This window comes from Pavona decussata, unplaced genomic scaffold (assembly GCF_977016875.1).
Source record: "Pavona decussata unplaced genomic scaffold, jaPavDecu1.1 SCAFFOLD_105, whole genome shotgun sequence".
Lineage (NCBI taxonomy): Eukaryota > Metazoa > Cnidaria > Anthozoa > Scleractinia > Agariciidae > Pavona > Pavona decussata.
The window spans coordinates 1,295,691-1,314,807 of NW_028145519.1; the positions used below are offsets into that span (position 1 = coordinate 1,295,691).

General features: G+C 38.9%; 1 protein-coding gene across 4 annotated transcripts in view; it reads right to left on the reverse strand.

Annotated features, from left to right (window-relative positions):
• Positions 1-19,117, reverse strand: part of LOC146471294 (uncharacterized) — a 130,782-nt gene that overhangs the window by 59,189 nt on the left and 52,476 nt on the right. For all 4 annotated transcript variants that reach the window (XM_085120980.1, XM_085120979.1, XM_085120978.1 and 1 more), the window contains exons 38-68: positions 18,733-18,858; positions 17,898-18,023; positions 16,995-17,108; positions 16,431-16,556; positions 15,761-15,886; positions 15,041-15,166; positions 14,825-14,941; positions 14,316-14,441; positions 13,859-13,984; positions 13,361-13,486; positions 12,779-12,904; positions 12,191-12,301; positions 11,680-11,805; positions 11,046-11,171; positions 10,448-10,573; positions 10,248-10,364; positions 9,634-9,756; positions 8,854-8,979; positions 8,658-8,774; positions 8,166-8,291; positions 7,198-7,323; positions 6,810-6,935; positions 5,932-6,057; positions 5,728-5,844; positions 5,161-5,292; positions 4,268-4,393; positions 3,735-3,860; positions 2,224-2,349; positions 1,548-1,673; positions 1,341-1,451; positions 411-536 (exon numbers count right to left, since the gene is read on the reverse strand). In XM_085120980.1, the coding sequence (XP_084977106.1) occupies positions 411-536; positions 1,341-1,451; positions 1,548-1,673; positions 2,224-2,349; positions 3,735-3,860; positions 4,268-4,393; positions 5,161-5,292; positions 5,728-5,844; positions 5,932-6,057; positions 6,810-6,935; positions 7,198-7,323; positions 8,166-8,291; positions 8,658-8,774; positions 8,854-8,979; positions 9,634-9,756; positions 10,248-10,364; positions 10,448-10,573; positions 11,046-11,171; positions 11,680-11,805; positions 12,191-12,301; positions 12,779-12,904; positions 13,361-13,486; positions 13,859-13,984; positions 14,316-14,441; positions 14,825-14,941; positions 15,041-15,166; positions 15,761-15,886; positions 16,431-16,556; positions 16,995-17,108; positions 17,898-18,023; positions 18,733-18,858 (3,831 nt within the window). The remainder of the gene's footprint in view (positions 1-410; positions 537-1,340; positions 1,452-1,547; positions 1,674-2,223; positions 2,350-3,734; positions 3,861-4,267; positions 4,394-5,160; positions 5,293-5,727; positions 5,845-5,931; positions 6,058-6,809; positions 6,936-7,197; positions 7,324-8,165; positions 8,292-8,657; positions 8,775-8,853; positions 8,980-9,633; positions 9,757-10,247; positions 10,365-10,447; positions 10,574-11,045; positions 11,172-11,679; positions 11,806-12,190; positions 12,302-12,778; positions 12,905-13,360; positions 13,487-13,858; positions 13,985-14,315; positions 14,442-14,824; positions 14,942-15,040; positions 15,167-15,760; positions 15,887-16,430; positions 16,557-16,994; positions 17,109-17,897; positions 18,024-18,732; positions 18,859-19,117) is intronic.

Sequence of the window (19,117 nt, forward strand, 5' to 3'; positions counted from 1 at the left end):
TCGGAATGGACAGGGCCATATGTCCGTTATAAAAAAGGGAAGACTATCAAACTTGGTCATTTTGTGAATTGTAAGATGCTCCTTCCAGCCAATTATAATAAGTGGATTTTCACGTCATTTCCCAAATCGGAATTTGAAATTACCGTGCTAAAGGTCTATTGTTGGAGGCTAGTGCACTCACTACTACGCCATATGATAACCAGGTCTAAAAACTAAAGTCAACAAAATATAAAACAGCACGTTCTATACCTGAATATAGGAAACTGATAAGTAAGATTTTTACAAAATAAATTAAGTTCATTGGGATTATTTTTTGTGTGTGATGTGCCACGTATAAAGTATATAACGTGATATAGTGTTTGTAAAAAGTGGTATACAGCGATATAAATTGTTTATAGGGATGACCTTACCAGTGCAAAACCTGCCGTCACCCTGGTAACCTCTAAGACAGCGGCAGATGTAGAAGCCTTCGGTGTTGGTGCACAGGGCGTTGGAGTCGCATTCGTTTAGTTCGTCACTGTGGCATTCATTAACGTCTGGATTTAAAATGATGTTGATGATGACAATGGTAATGACGATAATGACAAAAGCACTTAGATAGGTTCATATGACATGCAGGAAATTTTGAGAAACAGATTGGGCATCATCAAAAGCATGCTATCAGCTCACACACACCAACCCCGCGGACAAATGGATGTGATCCAGGGTGGTCACAGATAGGGATCATTACGCCACTGAGTGGTATTTTCAAGCGACCTTCACACGACAGTGTAAAGTTCGCAGACTTGTGTCAGTGTAAGACCAGTCGGCGAACTGTTAAGGTGTGACCTTCAAACCCAACAGCTTGTATTTCCATACACAAAATTGTATATTGTAGCAGGGTCCGCGAAGCTGAGGGACATGAGACTCTGCCACCCCCTCTCCCCTCTCCAATACTTTTCCGTAGTTATATTACATTTTGTTCACTACACAGCAGCCCAAATTTAAAACCTTTTCGAGGAGTATGCCCCCGGACCACCCTCGCACCTCCTCACCTCCTCCCCACCCTCCCCAATCATAAATTTGCCCGCGGTCTTTGTACTGCATGTGTAGTTTCCGGTTTCAAAGTGTGTTTACGTCCCCATACAGTCTTTACTGGAGGCGACAAGCCTATACAAATAAATACTCAGTCTACGAATATAGTCCAAGCCCAAGCATTTCGTGATATTTCGTACTAAAGAAACTTCTGTTTCCTGACTAATTTAAAGGGCTAAGATAAATGTCCTTTTCAACAGGATTGGACGATTTTTTTGATCTGATTTAACCCTTGTAACTTTAACGGAAAAAAGATCTTAACCAACCTGTACAGTTGTATCCGTCACCTTGGAAACCAGAATTGCAGACGCACACAGGACGCGTAACATTTTCCTGACAAAAGGCATTTTGACCACAAGACGGAGAACAACCAGCGGCTTAAATATTAAAAGGGCAATTATTATTTAAAAAAATATATTAATAATAAAAAAAAATTCAAAATGAACAAAAGAAACCAAAAAAAACTTACTTACCCGTGCAGTTTTTGCCGTCACCCTGATATCCGTCAAGACAGCGACACATGTAGGACCCTTGAGTGTTGTTACACGCAGCGTTTGCGCCACAATCGTTTGTTTCGGAGCTTGCACATTCATCGACATCTGAAGTTGAGGAAAGATAGATGTATAATGAGATCATAGTATCACGTTTCGGCAATGAACATCTACCCCAGTAAAGAATAGAAACGTCGTAGTTAATACTATAGATATCCAAACAAATGCGAATCCCGATATCAGACCACTGAGGAAAAAGAAGTTCATTGGGAAAATTTTAAAGTGAGCAAACTAAAGTAGGTGCTGTTCTTTGCCGGGAGACCGTTTACCGTTTAGTAACCAGAAATTAATATGTTTCTATTCTTAACACAGTGGAGATCAGCGATGTAAATATTTGATTTCCAATAAACTGAAAGGGTTCACGTGGAGAGGCGTGGAGTGTAGCGTGTAGGCTGCCAGATCTGAAGGTCGGTTGTTCCTAGCATCAGCCGCCGTGCTGTTTCTTTGGGCAAGAAACTATTTCACATTGTCTCTCTTCAGTCAGGTGTTAGTAGAACAGTACTCTTAATTTCTTCATGGTCAATAAACCAGAGTTCCGTGCCATTTGAGCGGGCTGCCTGTGGCTCGCACGATTTTACAGACAGAGCGATTGACTCACCTACACAGTTTTTACCATCTCCTGAATAGCCAATGAGACACCCACATACGTACGACCCTTCAGTGTTGTTACATGACGCGTTAGAGTCACACTCGTTTAATTCAGGACTGGCACATTCATCAATATCTGTGAATTGAGGGCAAATTATGTATTGATATAAAATTGGAATCTCAACAAATAGTCAAATGTAATACAATACACATCGTTATACTACTTTTGTTACACTATTATTCATACATATTTCGAAGAAAATTTGCGTTTTAAGAGGGTAGAGGTGGCTTCTAGTAGAAATCGAAAAAAATTATTTCGAAACAAAAAAAAAAAATAGGGGAATTTTCTGCGAAATTTTGAGAAAACATTGTGTCCTTTACCGTGAAATTAAGAATTTCTGCAGGATATTTTTAAGGAAAGATAACTTCACATTGCAAATACTGATCTAGTTTGCTCCGCGATCAACGAAACGTCAATCAAATTTAGGGGCGACTTTTACTGCAAGCAATCGTCAGTTCTAATAATATAAGGCCCAGTTTAAACGTCGAATTTCATATGTGCCGAATCTAATTCAGCAGTTAAATGCATGTGAAGTTCGACGTCTAAATCAATTAAATTCGACAGATCTGAATTATATGCGTCGAATTCTGCCGCATCTTCGACTCGGCCAGTCGAATATTCGACGGAACTTCTACTGTTGCTTTATACGTCGTTATACTTCGTATGTACCGAATCGAATGTATAAATTATTTTGAATTATTTTAAATTATGTTTTACCCACAAATCTACTTTTCTTTCTAAATGCCATGCGCGGTTCGGGAGAAACGAAATGGCGGAATCGGATGCGATTTGCAGCTCTTATTTTTCTCCCACCAAATACACATGTTTAAAATCTGCTATTCCGTTTTGCATGAAATTCTCGGTTTTAGAAAATGATGGGAAGAATCCAGGATGGAGGGCAGGGAAATCTGTGGCTTACTTTGATGTTTCGTGCCGAAAGTAGCAACTAAAGAGCAAACAAGAGAAACCCCCAGAAGCAGTCTTCTCCTTGCTAGAACGTAGTTTAACGCCACTTTCATAACGAGTCTTCTCGTGTCTTCTGCTGACACGAATGAGCTGAGTAATATATAAGCGAAGGCAAAGCAAAAAGCTTCCATTATGCGCCATGTTTGAAATAGCGTGGGAAAATACTCGAAGCAAAAAAGGCTTGGGAACGAAACCTACAAAACCTCTGTTATGAATTTAATGCGACTCTTTAAATTCGACGTTTAAATCAAATGTCGAATTTAATAATTTGAGTCGACCCAAGTAGGTACTAAATTCGTCACATGGGCCTTAGTAAATCAATAAAAGGTCGAGAGCAATGAAAATACTACCCAAGACGTGATTTTGTTTAAAACAAGCACTGTTAAAACTGCTTCTATAAAACATAGAACAACCCTTCTCCTAAAGAACCCTGTATTTTTTCGAAATAAACTGGTCATCCTATTTGCAAAGTTCATTTGTGAAGGTTTACTCACCTGTACAGTTTCTGCCATCACCAGCATAACCACTTAAACAACGACAAACATAAGATCCTTCAGTGTTGGTACACAAGGCGTTGGGATGACATTCATTCGCCTCATTACTTGCGCATTCATCGGCATCTATAAAACATGAGCAAATGTTGGCAATATTTTCGAATGTGAATGATTGTGGAAGAGCGGTCCATGGTTTCCAAAGATTTGGACGATTTCACAAAGATACATGATTAATATTCGAAGGTGTTTTGAGGCGTTTTCTTCACTACTTTTGAGAATCACGGCAGACAAAGGTCATACCTCGATGATGGATTAATCGCAAATAGTAGGGTTTAATGTAAAATGAGATATGGTTTATTATTTATTTATTATTTTAAGTGAAAGAATGTTAGTCTTTTATGGGGTTTAATAATAATTTTGAAGATATTCAAAACTTTACACAACTTTTAACATATGGGAATAGTGACGGATTCCTTACATATTATAACACTATTTAAATGAAATGTCAATGATTATTAGAACATTTTATTTACCTGAACAATTTCTGCCATCGCCAATGAAACCACTAAGACAGCGGCAAGTATAGGATCCCTCTGTGTTTGTACACAGAGCGTTGTCGTTACACTTGTGCGTTGTGTTACTTGCGCATTCGTTGGTGTCTGTTTTGAAAACAACGACAAATATGAAGCAAAACTTATTAAATAGAACGTCTGAAATGTAAGATTCCAAAGTTTGAGATTTTGACCCGAAAAATGGTTGTTCAAATTAACGCGGTCAAAACACCACGTGACAACATCCGCTAACGTAATGTTGGGTACACTGATGGCGGATAGTGCAAGAGAAGGCTAGAGGAGGGAGATAATGCGTTGCTGGCGCCCCTAACAATGAAAGTTGTAAATCAGTGGGAAAACGAAGGTAGTTAGATGGCACCAGCTTCCCTCATAGTAAAAAATCAGTGAGGGTAAACACAACTATTGACCACAACATTGCCTCTAGAGAGAATTTCGTAATAAACTCGTCCAAATCTCCCAACCATTTTTCGGGTCAAAGTAGTCCAACTTTCGGCGCTTGTTAAATCGTCATTTTCATCTCTGCAATTCAAACTTTAGAATCTTACATTTCATGCATTCTATTTTATAACTTCACAAAAATAAATTTCACTTCATATGCAGTTTAATACCACAAAACTTTATGTTGCCTACTCCGAGTAAACCAAGATCACCTGCATATCCTAAGTAAGCCTTAATTTTCTAAATACCGCCTACCCAGAAAAGCGTATTCGTTGAGTTTGAATTGAATAAACAGACCAATTATTGTAATCCTTTTCTGGTCTCAAAAGAACACGTTCACAGCCGCTCTGGTCTAAATATCCCTTATTATTTAATTTTAATATACCAGAAGAGTGACTAGAAGAGATCATCTTTACCTCTACATATCCTCCCATCACCCTCATATCCTCGGAGACAGCGGCACACGTAGGATCCTTCAGTGTTGGTACATAAGGCCTTGGAGTCACACTCGCTTAACTCGTTATTTTCGACAACACACTCGTTAATGTCTTCAAAAGAAAGAAATGAAGCTTTATTAACTTTGATCGCTTTTTCAAGCGATTATAAATACAGAAATTTCCTAACGCATATCATGTTAATCGCGTATAATCTGACTGACTGACGAACGGACGGATTGATTGATTGATGAATGGATGATCGATCAATCTGTCAGTTGATTGATTGATTGATTGATTGATTGATTGATTGATTGATTGATTGATTGATTGATTGATTGACTGACTGACTGACTGACTGACTGACTGACTGACTGATTGAGTGGCCTAGCTTGGCACGGCTCTCTCTTTATCTCAGTAGTTCGACCGGTAGATTAGGTCCAGAGGTCGAGTCGCTTTGTTCTTCCAAGTTCGAACAACGTTTGCCCACCACATTTACCATCTTGCTTTCATTAAATAGTAACAAAAGGAAGCTTAATTTAGACAAACCTGCGCAGTTGTATCCGTCTCCTGTGTAACCAGGGTTGCACCTACAGACAGGACGGTCTTCGTGTTTTTGACAAGACGCGTCTGGACCACAAGATGGGGAACAACCAGGTACAATGGCTGAGATTAAAATACACTTTGGATGTCAGGTTAACGTGCTGTAAACTAATAACAAAATACAAAAAAAAAAGATCAAAGAAAGTTTACCTGTGCAGTTCTTGCCATCTCCAACATAACCACTGACGCAGCGACAAACATATGATCCTTTAGTGTTGTTGCAAAAGGCGTTCTCGTCACAGCTGTTGGCTTCGTTACTGGCACATTCATCCACATCTAAATAAATAAATGATAGCTGGCTTTAGAACTTTTGTTATTAATTAATTAATTAATTAATTAATTAATTTTGAGCATTATGAATGTAACACTGAATTACCCCCCATGAGACCATAGCTTCTGTATATCATTAACGTTTGGTGTGACCATTTAAATAAAGCTGTTGAGTATTACGTTCCTTGCGGTACACTTTATTACACTGTGCACTGCGGTTCTAATGTTGTAGTCTTACAAATGAAATACTTAAGTGTAATCTAAAACCGTTTATCTTTTTCTTGTGGATTCACATTTTTTTTTTAATTTGTCTTTTCTAAGGGGGTCACTGGGCAATCTCCCTAGGAACTAGGTACGTTCCCTGTTCAATGTGTTTCCGTATGATTACTACCGAATAACGATACAATCGCTGAGGAGAGCGAAACAAACATTCCCTAAATTTTAGCCATTCAATAAAAAACAAAACACTTAATTTTGTTGCCTTTGAAAATTCTCAAAATTCACATTTCTCAGCAGCCTGGTAAAATGCTTCTCGTGCTATCTAGACCACGAGTACTCTCTTGTTTTAATTAGGGATAGTAAAGCAAGTGAACCATGCAAGCGCCCGCAAAAATCACCTCCTTTTCGCTCGCTATTCGATCGCTGACGAAGCTATAAGACTACATGCCAACCTGAATGCTTACAAGATTCCAACATGTCATGAAAATTAGGATAAACTCAGTCAATTTTCGGTGTAGTAATTAAATTTTCTTTTGTACCTGAACAGTTTCGTCCGTCTCCAAGAAATCCATTTAGACAGCGACAAACGTAAGATCCTTCAATATTGGTGCATAGGGCATTAGGGTCACAGTCGTTGGTTTCAGTGCTTGAACATTCATCAACATCTACAAAATATAAATAAAAACAATGAACCACATTTAGTTGTTTTCCTTTTCGTGAATTCATTGTACTTGCAAACTTTTCACAATTTCACAGTTCCCGTAGAAGCTTCGCTTCTCCGTGAGCTGTTGTTTTTTCGGACAATCTCTCAGCCTCGAGCATTCACTTGCAATATACCAGCCGCCGAGGGGGTTTATTTTCTGACTATTAATTCATTGGGATTCGCTATAGAATTGTAGTGAACAACCGAAAATGAAGATATTATACCTGTACAGTTTTTGCCGTCTCCAGTGTATCCTTCATTGCATCGACAGACATATGACCCATCAGCGTTAGTACACAAGGCGTTGAAGTCACAATCGTTGGACTCACGACTTTCACATTCATCAAAATCTACAGGGGTAAAGAAGAATTTAACAGTGTCTTTAAAAAAAAACCGGATTGTCACAAAAGTGAAATCAAAGCATATCACACAAACGAATTACAACCGTCGCAAACAAATAACAGAATTAGTCACTGACGAAAACGCGGTTAATCTGAAACAGCAAACACAGTGGCAAAAATTAAAAATTATGCACTGGCAGTCCATAATTTTTACCCTGGCGGCTTTACGAGCGCGCGCGGTCATTGAACGAAAGGGACAAATTGAAGAGGGAGACTGCGGAGAGACCCGCCTTCGCCGATTTGCGTCTTCCTCAGTGAATTTTAAAAGAAAAAAAAAGGACGGCTTTGCAGTCTGGCAGCACTTGTCTGAGCAAGACGAGAGTTAAAGCAAACGCGAACAAGCGTACATTTACTCCCGGCATTCAATTCGAAACTGCTTTCAACTCAATGAATAACAATTCGGTTTTGCTTACTGGAGATCATCAATCGTTGCTCTCTCCGCCGGAGAGAAGCGACAGCCTAAAATACGTCTGCGTTCGCAGGCTAAAGACTCTTTTGTTCTCACATACTCATAAACTGAGACGAATACCTCTTTATTAGAAGGCATCGTCCTGAATAGCTTGCCACTAATAAGCTTTTTTATCTAAGCTGATTAATTAGTTCATTTTCTGTGCCTTAGTTTGCCGATTCCTTAAAACCAGAAAGTTATCAACTCCAAGGTACAATTTCTATTATCTAGAACATCTTCTCTTTTTAAGACCGGTTGCTGGGTTTTGGTTTACAACACATTAGGGTTACAAAACTCATTTGAATAAATAAATGCGGGAAAGAAAGTGGAGACTTCTGCATACCTCTGCAGTTGAGGCCGTCGCCTTGAAAACCTTTTAAACAGCGACATACATAGGATCCTTCAGTATTGGTACACAGAGCGTTAGGGTCGCACTCATTTGCGCTATCGCTTGCACACTCGTCGATATCTACATAAACCAAACAGAGTGAAAGTTGTTAATTAAAACGGAAGAAGCTGCCTTTACAATAGTCTTCACAAAGTTCATGATGATTGGGAAGTCCACGTAATATCGAAAATGCGTCTGGGTAATAGCACCAAATTAAAGAAAAAAAGATCATTTAAACATGACAAAAGGCAACTTTAAGGCAAGTCACAAACAAGGTCAGTCAATTATTAGCAAATTAAAATTGTTTGCCTTCAGTGGCAACACAATGGTTAACGTGTAGTTCATCGATCTACACAAACGAACACAATTTAATAGCACTAATGGTTAATTTGAAAAATAAAAATTTAAGAGATATAGTCCACAGTCATAAGCAAAACATGCACGAACCTGTGCAGTTGTATCCGTCACCTTGGAAGCCAGAATTACAGACACAAACAGGAGGTGTTTCACTTTTCTGACAAAATGCGTTTGGACCACAAGATGGAGAGCATTCCGGAGCTACGGCTGGAAAGAAAAACATGGAACAGCTTAGTTACAAAACGGTTATAGCTTATAAAATACCTGTTCCACCATCGGCGTTTACCTGTACAGCTTCGTCCATCGCCTTCAAAACCTTCCACGCAGCGACACACATATGATCCTTCGGTATTGGTGCAAATGGCGTTAGGGTCGCAATCGTTAGTTTCAGGACTAGCACATTCATCAAGGTCTAAGTTAAGAAGAGATTATGGGCGTTATTTACAATGAAAATGGCCGTTTTATATTGGAGAACGCATTATCTGTCTGGACCAACTTGGGCAAATATTTGTTGTTCGTCTGGTTATTCGTCTCTAGCATAAAGACGGCACACGACGCATTATCCGTCTGGACGAATTATTTTCCATTGTGCCTCGTTCAAAACGAATAAGGGAAGATAATTCGTCCAGACGCATAACATGTCTCGTACCCGTCTTAATTTATACTACAGACGAATAACCAAATTAACAACAAATGTTTGCCCAAGTTCGTCCAGACGGATAATACGTCCTCTAGTATAAAAATGGCCATAATTGCTTAGTAAAACAACTGGGAAACAACAGAGAGTTATAATTTTTAGAGTGAATGTATGAAAAATCATATATTTAAATTGCGGATGAAAGATTTAAAGAGAGGGAAGACCACATGCCAGTTAGGTACGCAACTTAAGCCGTTGTGAGAATTATGACCGGCTTCCAGTTGGCTTGATATCTCAGTTGGTAGAGCACTACTGGGACCGGTGTCAAAATAATCGTAGGGTTGAACCCTCCCAAGACTGGATACGAATTTGTTCTCAGGTCTTAAATAGTGGGTTTTTCAAATAAAAATGATATATTTTGCTACGCACCTGTACAGATTTCACCGTCTCCTGCATATCCCGTTTTGCACCTGCATGCATAGGAACCTTCAGTGTTGATACATGATGCGTTAACGTCACACTCGTAGATTTCAAGTTTACATTCATCTACATCTGCATTGCAATAAAAAAGACGAGACTTTGTCATTAGTACTTTGCATGCTTTGTATATATTTCTTGGTCAGACTTTCTCTTTGTTTGCATGATCTCATGTTACCTCTTTTTTTTGCGATCTCGATGACTTGAGATGGTGTGTCATGTGACATAAATTAACATTCCACTAAATTGAAAAAAAGATTCCGAAAAGGAATCGAAAGCTTGTAACGCTTTAACTTATTTGGATCCTAAAAGCTAATTTTGTTTTCTAAACTTCAAATGAAAGGATCAGGAAACAATTTATTTTCTTAAACCCTGACTTTGTTTTGACGCAATTTACCATCAATAAGGGGACAGAAACAGAGAAAACGGATGTCTATTTATTAAATAGAATCTCAAAAAGAAAGAAAAGTAGGCTAAATTGAGTTAAGACCCACTCGGATCTTAAGAAAAACGTAATCGTTCCACGACAGGAAAATAACAAATGAACAAAGAAAATTAAAACTTGCCAGTGCATCTGTATCCATCCCCATCGAACCCAAAATCACAAACACAAACAGGAGGTCCACCTTCCTCTTGGCAAACGGCGTTGGGACCACAGGATGGTGAACAGGCAGGGAGAATGGCTGAGAATTTTGCAAACACAATGGCTTGTTAATTCGAGAATGCAATAAAAGGGATCAACAAAACATCGTCAATAACAACTTACCTGTACAATTTTTCCCATCTCCCTCAAAACCTTTTAAACAGCGGCACACGTAGGTTCCTTCACTGTTGGTACACAGCGCATTGGGGTCACAATCGTTTGTTTCTGCACTGGCACATTCGTCAACATCTGCACAGTTTGTGGAAAAAAAGAGAGAAAAATTATACCAACTATTTGTACGACGTAAAAAAATACACAGATTTCTTCAAAACTCTAATTTTGAGACGTTGAAAGAGGATGCTTGGACCTGTTAATTACATTGCACTCGTAAGTTACACAGGGGTATTCTCAGAGAAAGATAGAATTCATCAAAGCTGAATTTATAATACTAAAAACTGAAATGACACAAACTGTCGTTCTGTCAAAATACTTTCTTATCAAACATGCTGCTGTTTTTGTTTCGCCTTTAATTAAAAGGAATCTATAGAATATCGGTACGGAAGCGTTCTTCCGGTTTAAAGACCAGTAATAACACCAAGTGACCTCAAAACTAAAAGTAAGTACATAAATATTTTAAACTGCATTATCAGATTAATCTACTTTTACAGTTCTATACATTAAAAGATATATTGAAAAATCGAAACCGAAAAGCTACATTCACCTGAACAGTTTCTTCCGTCGCCCTCAAAACCTTTTAAACAGCGACATACATAGGATCCTTCGGTGTTTGTGCACAGAGAGTTGGAATCACAATCGTTTGTGTCTTCAATCGCACATTCATCTGAATCTAAGAGAAACAAGGAGTGTTACAACTTGCACGAAAAATGAAAACGGTCAGAATGGGGCATTTCCCGTAGTACTAGCTGTGAGTCGGATGCCGTTTACGATTTCTACTAATTACGTCAAAAGTGGGCCTTGTAAACGTTCGCGGTCGCCATCTAAAATGCTTCGCGGAACACCGAAAAGGGCGCGAAAGCGCAACAATAAGGGTGGGGCTGGCGTCGCTTTGGCAAGCAGTACTGGAATTTCAGTTCCAGTTATTTTGGTGGGTGTGGGAAAAGAGCAATTAGTCTGAGGATTAATATCCTTTCCAAAATGTTCCCACTGAAATGAGCGCTACCATTTAAATTTTCAACATAAAAATTCCGGGTCTTAATAATGAATGGTACATGACCACAGTTTGTCTGAAGTTGTCAACGTTTCTGGTATCACGTAACGCTTGATTATAATCTCTATTTACGTTTGTTAAATTTGATATCAGTGCTGAGATTAACAGTTACAAAACGTATCTATACCTGCACAATTCTGGCCATCTCCTTTGTATCCTCTCATACAGCGACAAACGTAAGATCCTTCAGTGTTGGTGCACAGGGCGTTAGCATCACAGTCATTCTCATCCTCGTTCGCGCATTCATCAATGTCTAAAGCGAATTTTAAAAATTGACAAATAAACACGAAATTCAAGAAGTCATACAACGAAGCTGGGTTTGTTTGCACCTTAAACTGTAGTTCCAAATTGAACTTCCTTTGAAATAACGACGCGACTCTTTTAAAGTATCATGCATTTGTCGGCCCTCTTCCCTAATTTGCCACAAACAAAGTTTGCCCACGGACTCTCTCACAAAATTCTGCGCCTGACAACAGTTGTCGCGTTGTCTGTACAAGAAAGGCACCACAAAATCCCGTTTGAATCCCCACTCAGTCAAAGCAAAAGTTCGATTTAGAATCTCTCAGAGGATCATCTGGTAGTCGCTTGCAAGGAATTCAAGATTTAGGAATGAGGAAGTTAAATTTTTTATCAATTACCTTTGCAAATGTCCTCCCCGCTAAATCCATCTTTACACACACATTCAGGAACTCCGGTGTAATCCAGGCATACTTTGTTTCCGTTGCAAGGAGGAACACAAACCGGCTTTTCTTTAATTAACGAGAAAGAAAAGGAGATAAATTTGGTTAAATTGATAATATAAAATCTGCTGTAAAAAACTGGTAGTGATTGCTTCGTTTTGTGTAGAGGAGATACCAGATAAATTGCTGAGGGAGAAATCGCTGAATTGCGTTAAAAAGGACATATGTCAACAAATGGTCCAAATGAACGTCGCCTGCTTAGTGCCTGCAGAGCTGGAGATGAGATTTTCCAAACCACAGCCAGACTATTACTACAATTAGTTCCAAAAGTGTCCGGTTTTGAAGAAAGAGAAATCCCACATTATGGTTTGGAAAATTTCCCACATTTGAACGTACTGCTCAAGAGCTTTCATTTAAATGGTAACACTATGGATTTCACCAACAGACTCAAAGTTGCAGCGACCTTGAATAAAAAGGTGGAGCCGCTATGTGAAAACAAAAAAAAATAATAATTTTTGATCAACTCAGTTTAATGCCTAGCAGTACCTGTACATTCCTTGCCGTCTCCCTTGTATCCCTTAATGCAACGACAAACGTAGGATCCGTCTGTGTTGGTACACAGTGCGTTAGGATCACAATCATTGGTTTTTGGATTTTCACATTCATCAACATCTGCAGAAAAAAAAACTGCAATCAGCAATGCAACAACGAAATCTGCAACCGGTCAAGAGTTTTTCATTGCGTGCATCTGCCTTTACTGAGTGATCTATTCAAAATGCGAAGGACACATTTTTTCATTGCGAATGAAGGAAGCGGCATGGCCTGGTGGTTAGGGCGCTGGACTTGTTATCCGAAGGTCCAGGGTCCAAGTCCCGCTTTCACCACTTGGATTTGTTTCAGGGCAGCCCAATTTCGAAATCCAACCACACGCTTTTTAAATAGCCAACTGGCTTGCCTCCCACCATTTGGGACTTTTAACAAATGTTATGTTCAGTTTGTGTATTTATTTCACTGATTTTAGTGTCCCCAATTAGCACTACAGTGCTAAATGCTTCGACACTTACATAAAATTATTAATTATTTATTATTTTCGTCATTCACCAGAAGATTTTCAGCTGGCAGCATTACCTGTACAGTTTCTTCCATCACCAGTATAACCTCTAAGACACCGGCAGACATATGAACCCTCAGTGTTGGTACACAGACCACTTGAAAGACACTCGTTTGTTTCAGGACTTGCGCATTCATCTGTATCTGTAGTAGACCGAGAAAATGATTCAATTCTTACATGAAAGTATCGTAGAGTAAGTTTTATATTGAAGGACGAAAGTAATTCCGTGTTTGTTTTGGGTTCGCTTTACTGCGGTCTGTAAACATTTGGCAATGTTCCCGTCATTTTCTCAGTCAATGGGAAGTGTAACCAAAACCAATCGTACATGACGTCATGACACGCGTTTTCTCGCGTTTGACACCTGTTACATGTATTTGCTTCAAAATCTGATTGGTTCATTGTCCGTTGTGATTGGCCAGAGAAATTACTTTGGTTTCAAAACTGCTCTAGGTCACAGGTGAAATGAAAGAGTAATAGAAAGAACGAGTTATATACAAATACAATAGAGGTTTTACCTGAGCAAGCTGTTCCATCTCCTTCGTATCCTCTCATACAGCGACACACATAGGATCCTTCAGTGTTGGTACACAGGGCGTTGGAGTCACACTCGTTTGATTGGGAGTCGGTACATTCGTCAACGTCTAAGAAAATATACAAAATTACTGAGATAACGCTTTTTGTTTGTTTGTTGTTATGCTTGCATCTAAGCAAAATACTTTTAAATGTTCTGAAAAGAACAACAGAGTGTGAACGACCAGGAAAATCGCCGAATAAGTAAAGTACGTTCTTTTGTTTGTTTCAATAAAATAGTTAAAAATTGGTAGGATGTACTCCGCTTTTGCAACTGGATGGACTATTTTATTCCTTTCCCTCGTCAGTAAAAGCTGGCGTTTAGTTCAAACTCTGTAAAAAAGATTATGAATTTGAGTATGAATCCGATAAATTATCAGTGAGCAAATCATTTATTTGTACCTGTGCAGCTTTGACCATCTCCTTGAAAACCACGGATGCAGCGACAAACATAGGATCCTTCAGTGTTTGTACACAAGGCGTTGGGATCACACGCAATTCCATTGAAATCTTCGCATTCATCGATATCTGGGAAACGTTATGAGAAAATGTTACGACTGGCAGTTCTTCCGCATAGACGTTAACAACTTGACACGTCATTTACTGCCATTTCGTTGTGTAATGTGATTATATTTTTAAATAAGTGATGCTAAAACTCAGATTCTAAGCACCAAATTTTATAATATATATTGAGGTTGGTCCTTGCTCATAAAAATGATTATTGTCACGCAATACAATATCAATGTTCTTTCAACCACATATAGCATTTCCATCGAAAGACTTTGATTAGCTTTAAGAAAAACAAAACAAAAAATAACACGAAAATGGAGGATACCATTTTCCCTAAATATAAAGGTAAGAAAGCCTTTTGTTATAAGAAAGACAAGTTCTCTTATCTTTCTCATACAAACCTGAGCAGTTGAATCCGTCACCTTGGTAACCAAAACTACACACACACTGAGGGACTCCACCATTTTCTTCGCAAAATGCGTTTGAACCACAGCTTGGAGAACAGGCAGTGGGAGACACTGAAATCAAGCCATATAAACAGTGGAAAGGTTGGTTCAAAGAGCTTAGAAATAACGAAGATTTAAGAAGGACCCAGAAACACAACAAGGAACAAATACCTGTACAGCTTTTGCCGTCTCCCTCGTACCCCCTCATACAGCGACAGACATATGATCCCTCAGTGTTGGTACACAAGGCATTAGGGTCGCAGTCATTAAGGTCTTCACTTGCACATTCGTCCTTATCTAAAATGCGCCAAAACATTGACTTAGTTGACGGACAACGTCAGCCACCTCCAGCCGGCGTTTTTCAGCAGAACGAGAGTCGAGGACGGTGCCTCACTTTCGTTACTGCGCTTGCGTTTGCACATTTTGTTATGATCCAAAAAACCTGGATTTCTCAAGGACGATGCCTCAAAATACACGTGCAATATCGATGTTTGTTCAATTTTAATCCAGCTTTTGCTGCACCTAAATCGCGTGGGTGAACTAGTAGTGATTTCAGCGCGATTTTGCACAGGTTTCCAACATTAAGACCACATGAATACCCGTTTGTGTCTCCATGGGCGCATTCATCTCTACGCAAATTTGCAGGTATCTTGGAGAACGTACCGAAATCGCAGCTGGTTTATACGCTTGATTTGAATTTGCAGACTTGCACTGAGTGAAGCTCAACAAGATTTGCAAGGAAAATCGCTGTCGAAATAGTACACTTTCCTGAGTACTTGATTAATTGAAAATCATAAAGCTATTAATTCATTCATTGTGATGTTGCTAAAGGACAAGAATTTGGACAGGAATAGCACAGGCAGTTTACGCTTGTCATATAAAACAAAATACCTGTACAACTTTTCCCATCGCCCTGGTAGCCTCTGAAACAGCGACAGACATAGGATCCTTCGGTGTTAGTGCACATCGCGTTAGGGTCACAACCGTTTGCGTCTTTATCTGCGCATTCATCTTTGTCTAACGTAAGTAAAAATTACTTTAACTACAGTACTAACGAATAACAATAATTTCCTTATTATTTACAGTGTGCATGTTTCAGGGTTATGGATAAGGTCAATAACAAGACTTCGTATGACCGAACTGTGATGTTAATTGAGAAAGTGCTTTGGTGATATCCCAATTCAGTTGAGTGTCTAAAAATGTAATGTAAAATACAATCTTTAAATGTCCCTAGAGCAACTAGTCTACTAAGTAAGAAGCCCAAAGAACGGCGTTTTAGTAGACTACGGAGACCGTACCACAACTGCTGTAGTTTCACTTCCTGTTTGTTAAATGAATCATCACTAACGTCCCCTGAATGGGCTGCTAGTGAAACGCTGGATTCAGTAACCAGTGTCTAAAGAAAGACATGTCAACATGCATTTACTCCTCACTTTTCTTTACCTAGTTCTTATGCCTCTATTGGGTAGAATTTGTTAGAACATCAGCAAATTTATCTTCGATGATCATTTCCTTCATACTTCAAAGGACTTAAAGGATTTACACAACATTTTACAAATACCTGAACAAGTTATCCCATCACCCTCGTATCCTGGAAGACAGCGGCACACGTAGGATCCTTCAGTGTTGCTACACAGGGCGTTGACGTCACAGACGTTCAGGTCAGGATTTGCGCATTCATCTATGTCTAAAAAGTAACAAACAAAGGTCACGACTGGAAAAGAATAAAGGATATACACCTTGCATCTGTTTTACAGCTTACAATAGTTATTTGGCTTACAGCCAGTAAAATTACGATAAAAGTGGATGCCGTTTTTATAACCATACCAAACGGCAGTTAATCTCCTTGAAATTCTCTCGACCCTCATCGCTCAACTAGAACCTACATTTCCCTTCTTCAAAGACCTATTCCAGGAGACTCTTTCTGACTGGCCCCTGGGTAAACGACCACAACTCTCAAACCAAAACTAAGCGAAAACGAAGACTAGTCTTCAAACTCTATTATCTCTACCAGGTGACGGACCACCTTTGAATGTGTGTTTTACGTTTGCTTTTCCTTGGTACGCCACCAACCGGAATAGAAATCCATGTCAATTTCTTCCTCAAGTGGAGTTGTTTTATGTACCTGTGCAACTGTCTTCGTCAGCTGTAAAACCATCTGCACATAAACACTCAGGAGTTCCACTGTCATTCCGGCACACTTTGTTTTCAGAGCATGGGGGATCGCAGATAGGCTTTTCTATTACCAATAGAGGAAAGGAAAGGAAATTGGTGAAAAATAACAACTTGAAATCTTGTAAGAAGACAGATGAAATCACAATCATGGGACTGCAAAAAGAAATTCTTAGTCCCCAAAGGGGATCAAAAGGTGACCCTCCAAACACAGATAGCTTGTTACTCTAACCACTGAGCCACCATCAGGGAGACTCGTGGTTATTTATTGGATTTGTAGTTTATATAATATAACTTCCTGTTACAGCTATGAACGTGACTGAACACTAAAGGCATACCCGGTATAACTGATCCGAGTGACGTTGATCGACAGGTGACATGTGAATAAAATACATTGACTTATAGCTCTTTCTCCACAAGTCTACCTGTAGATCAGTGCTTAGAGGATCCGACCTGTGTGCAGAAGATTATGGGTTCAACTTCCATCGACCAATCATGATTTTTATTTTTTGTATTTCCATGTACTCAATACAGTATACCGACAGATTAACAGACCTACTTTCGGAAAATATCTTTCCTTAATGTACTTATTAATGTATTTAATAATAATTCATGAACAAAAAAAGGAAGTCCCTTACGTGAAGGAGGGTTGGGAACTTTTGCTTTAAATTTATCGAAGAATTATTAATGGTCGGAGACGCTCAATTGAACACTCGAAAGAGTGTTTCATTCGCTTTCCAAACACCTCGAAGTTATTTAAGGACAAATTCGGCTTTGCCACTTCTCGGTGTTTGGAAATTCGGATAACACTCCTTTACATAAAGTACATGACACATCTAATGACGAAATAGTTTACCTGTGCAGATTTTACCATCTCCCTCAAAGTCTCTAAAACAGCGGCAGACATACGATCCTTCAGTGTTGGTACATAAGGCGTTGGGATCACAATCGTTACTTTCCGAGGTTGCACATTCATCGACATCTATGTAAGAGAAAAGGGTTAGAACCCACTTATAGTACTTAATTCAACAATTCAGTGGATGAGTCAAGAGTATCTATATTTAGCTTTGGAAAAGCCTCTTTGTACGTACTCTAAATAACCGCGTTCTGTACCAGGTTATGGTATTTACTCTATTCATCGCGCGATAGCATTCTCGAAACTCACAATAGAAACACACCGGGTCGAGTAGTAGTTTGGGAGATTAAGGAACTGTCCTGTAAACACAAACATCAGACAAGCGCTTCCCAGTCTCCAAAGAGTGTTTCTATTAATTCTCTAGAAATACGCACAAATTTTCTTCTATTGACCTTATGACTAATGAAATAAACCTTGAATCATTGTAGTGACTGTAGAGAGTTTTATTTTAAAACACGACTTTCAACTTCATCCCGCGTTTACTTAAGGTTATTTTACAGCGGACCGGCGTAAAGAACCGCTTTAATCAGTAGGAGTGGGATTTTCTTTCCAATGTACAAGACAACTAGACAAGTTAGACAGTATTCCAATGGGGATAATATTCTGAAGAATAAAACAATTTGAAGTGAACAATTTGAATAAAAATCTGAAAAAGAAAAAGAAAAATTCCAAGGCGCTTATATAATCAAGGATAATTTTTTTTCCCTCTGGAATAGGAAAGGGTAGCTCGTCATAGTTCGCCTGCTTCAGTAACAGTCATCGAACTACGACTCACCTGTGCAGTTTCTCCCATCAGCAGAAAATCCTCTGAAACAGCGACAAACATAGGCACCGTCAGTGTTGGTACACAGGGCTCTCGAGTGACAGTCGTTTGCTTCAGGACTTGAACACTCATCTAGATCTGTTGCAAATCAAGATAATAAGTTATAGTTAATTTCATTTTAAAACTGTACTTCGATGCTTAATTAATGAGTTTTACCATTATTATTCTAAAATTTTCTTAATTCTTAATTCTTGATATTTTATTTTTTAAATACTTTCTGCATGTTTTATGTTGAAGAGTATTAACATAGGGATAACCTCCTTATTTCCCTTTCAAGATGTCTTTTTCTTTGTAACTTAGGCTTGCATCTTGAATAAACTATGTATGTATGTATGTA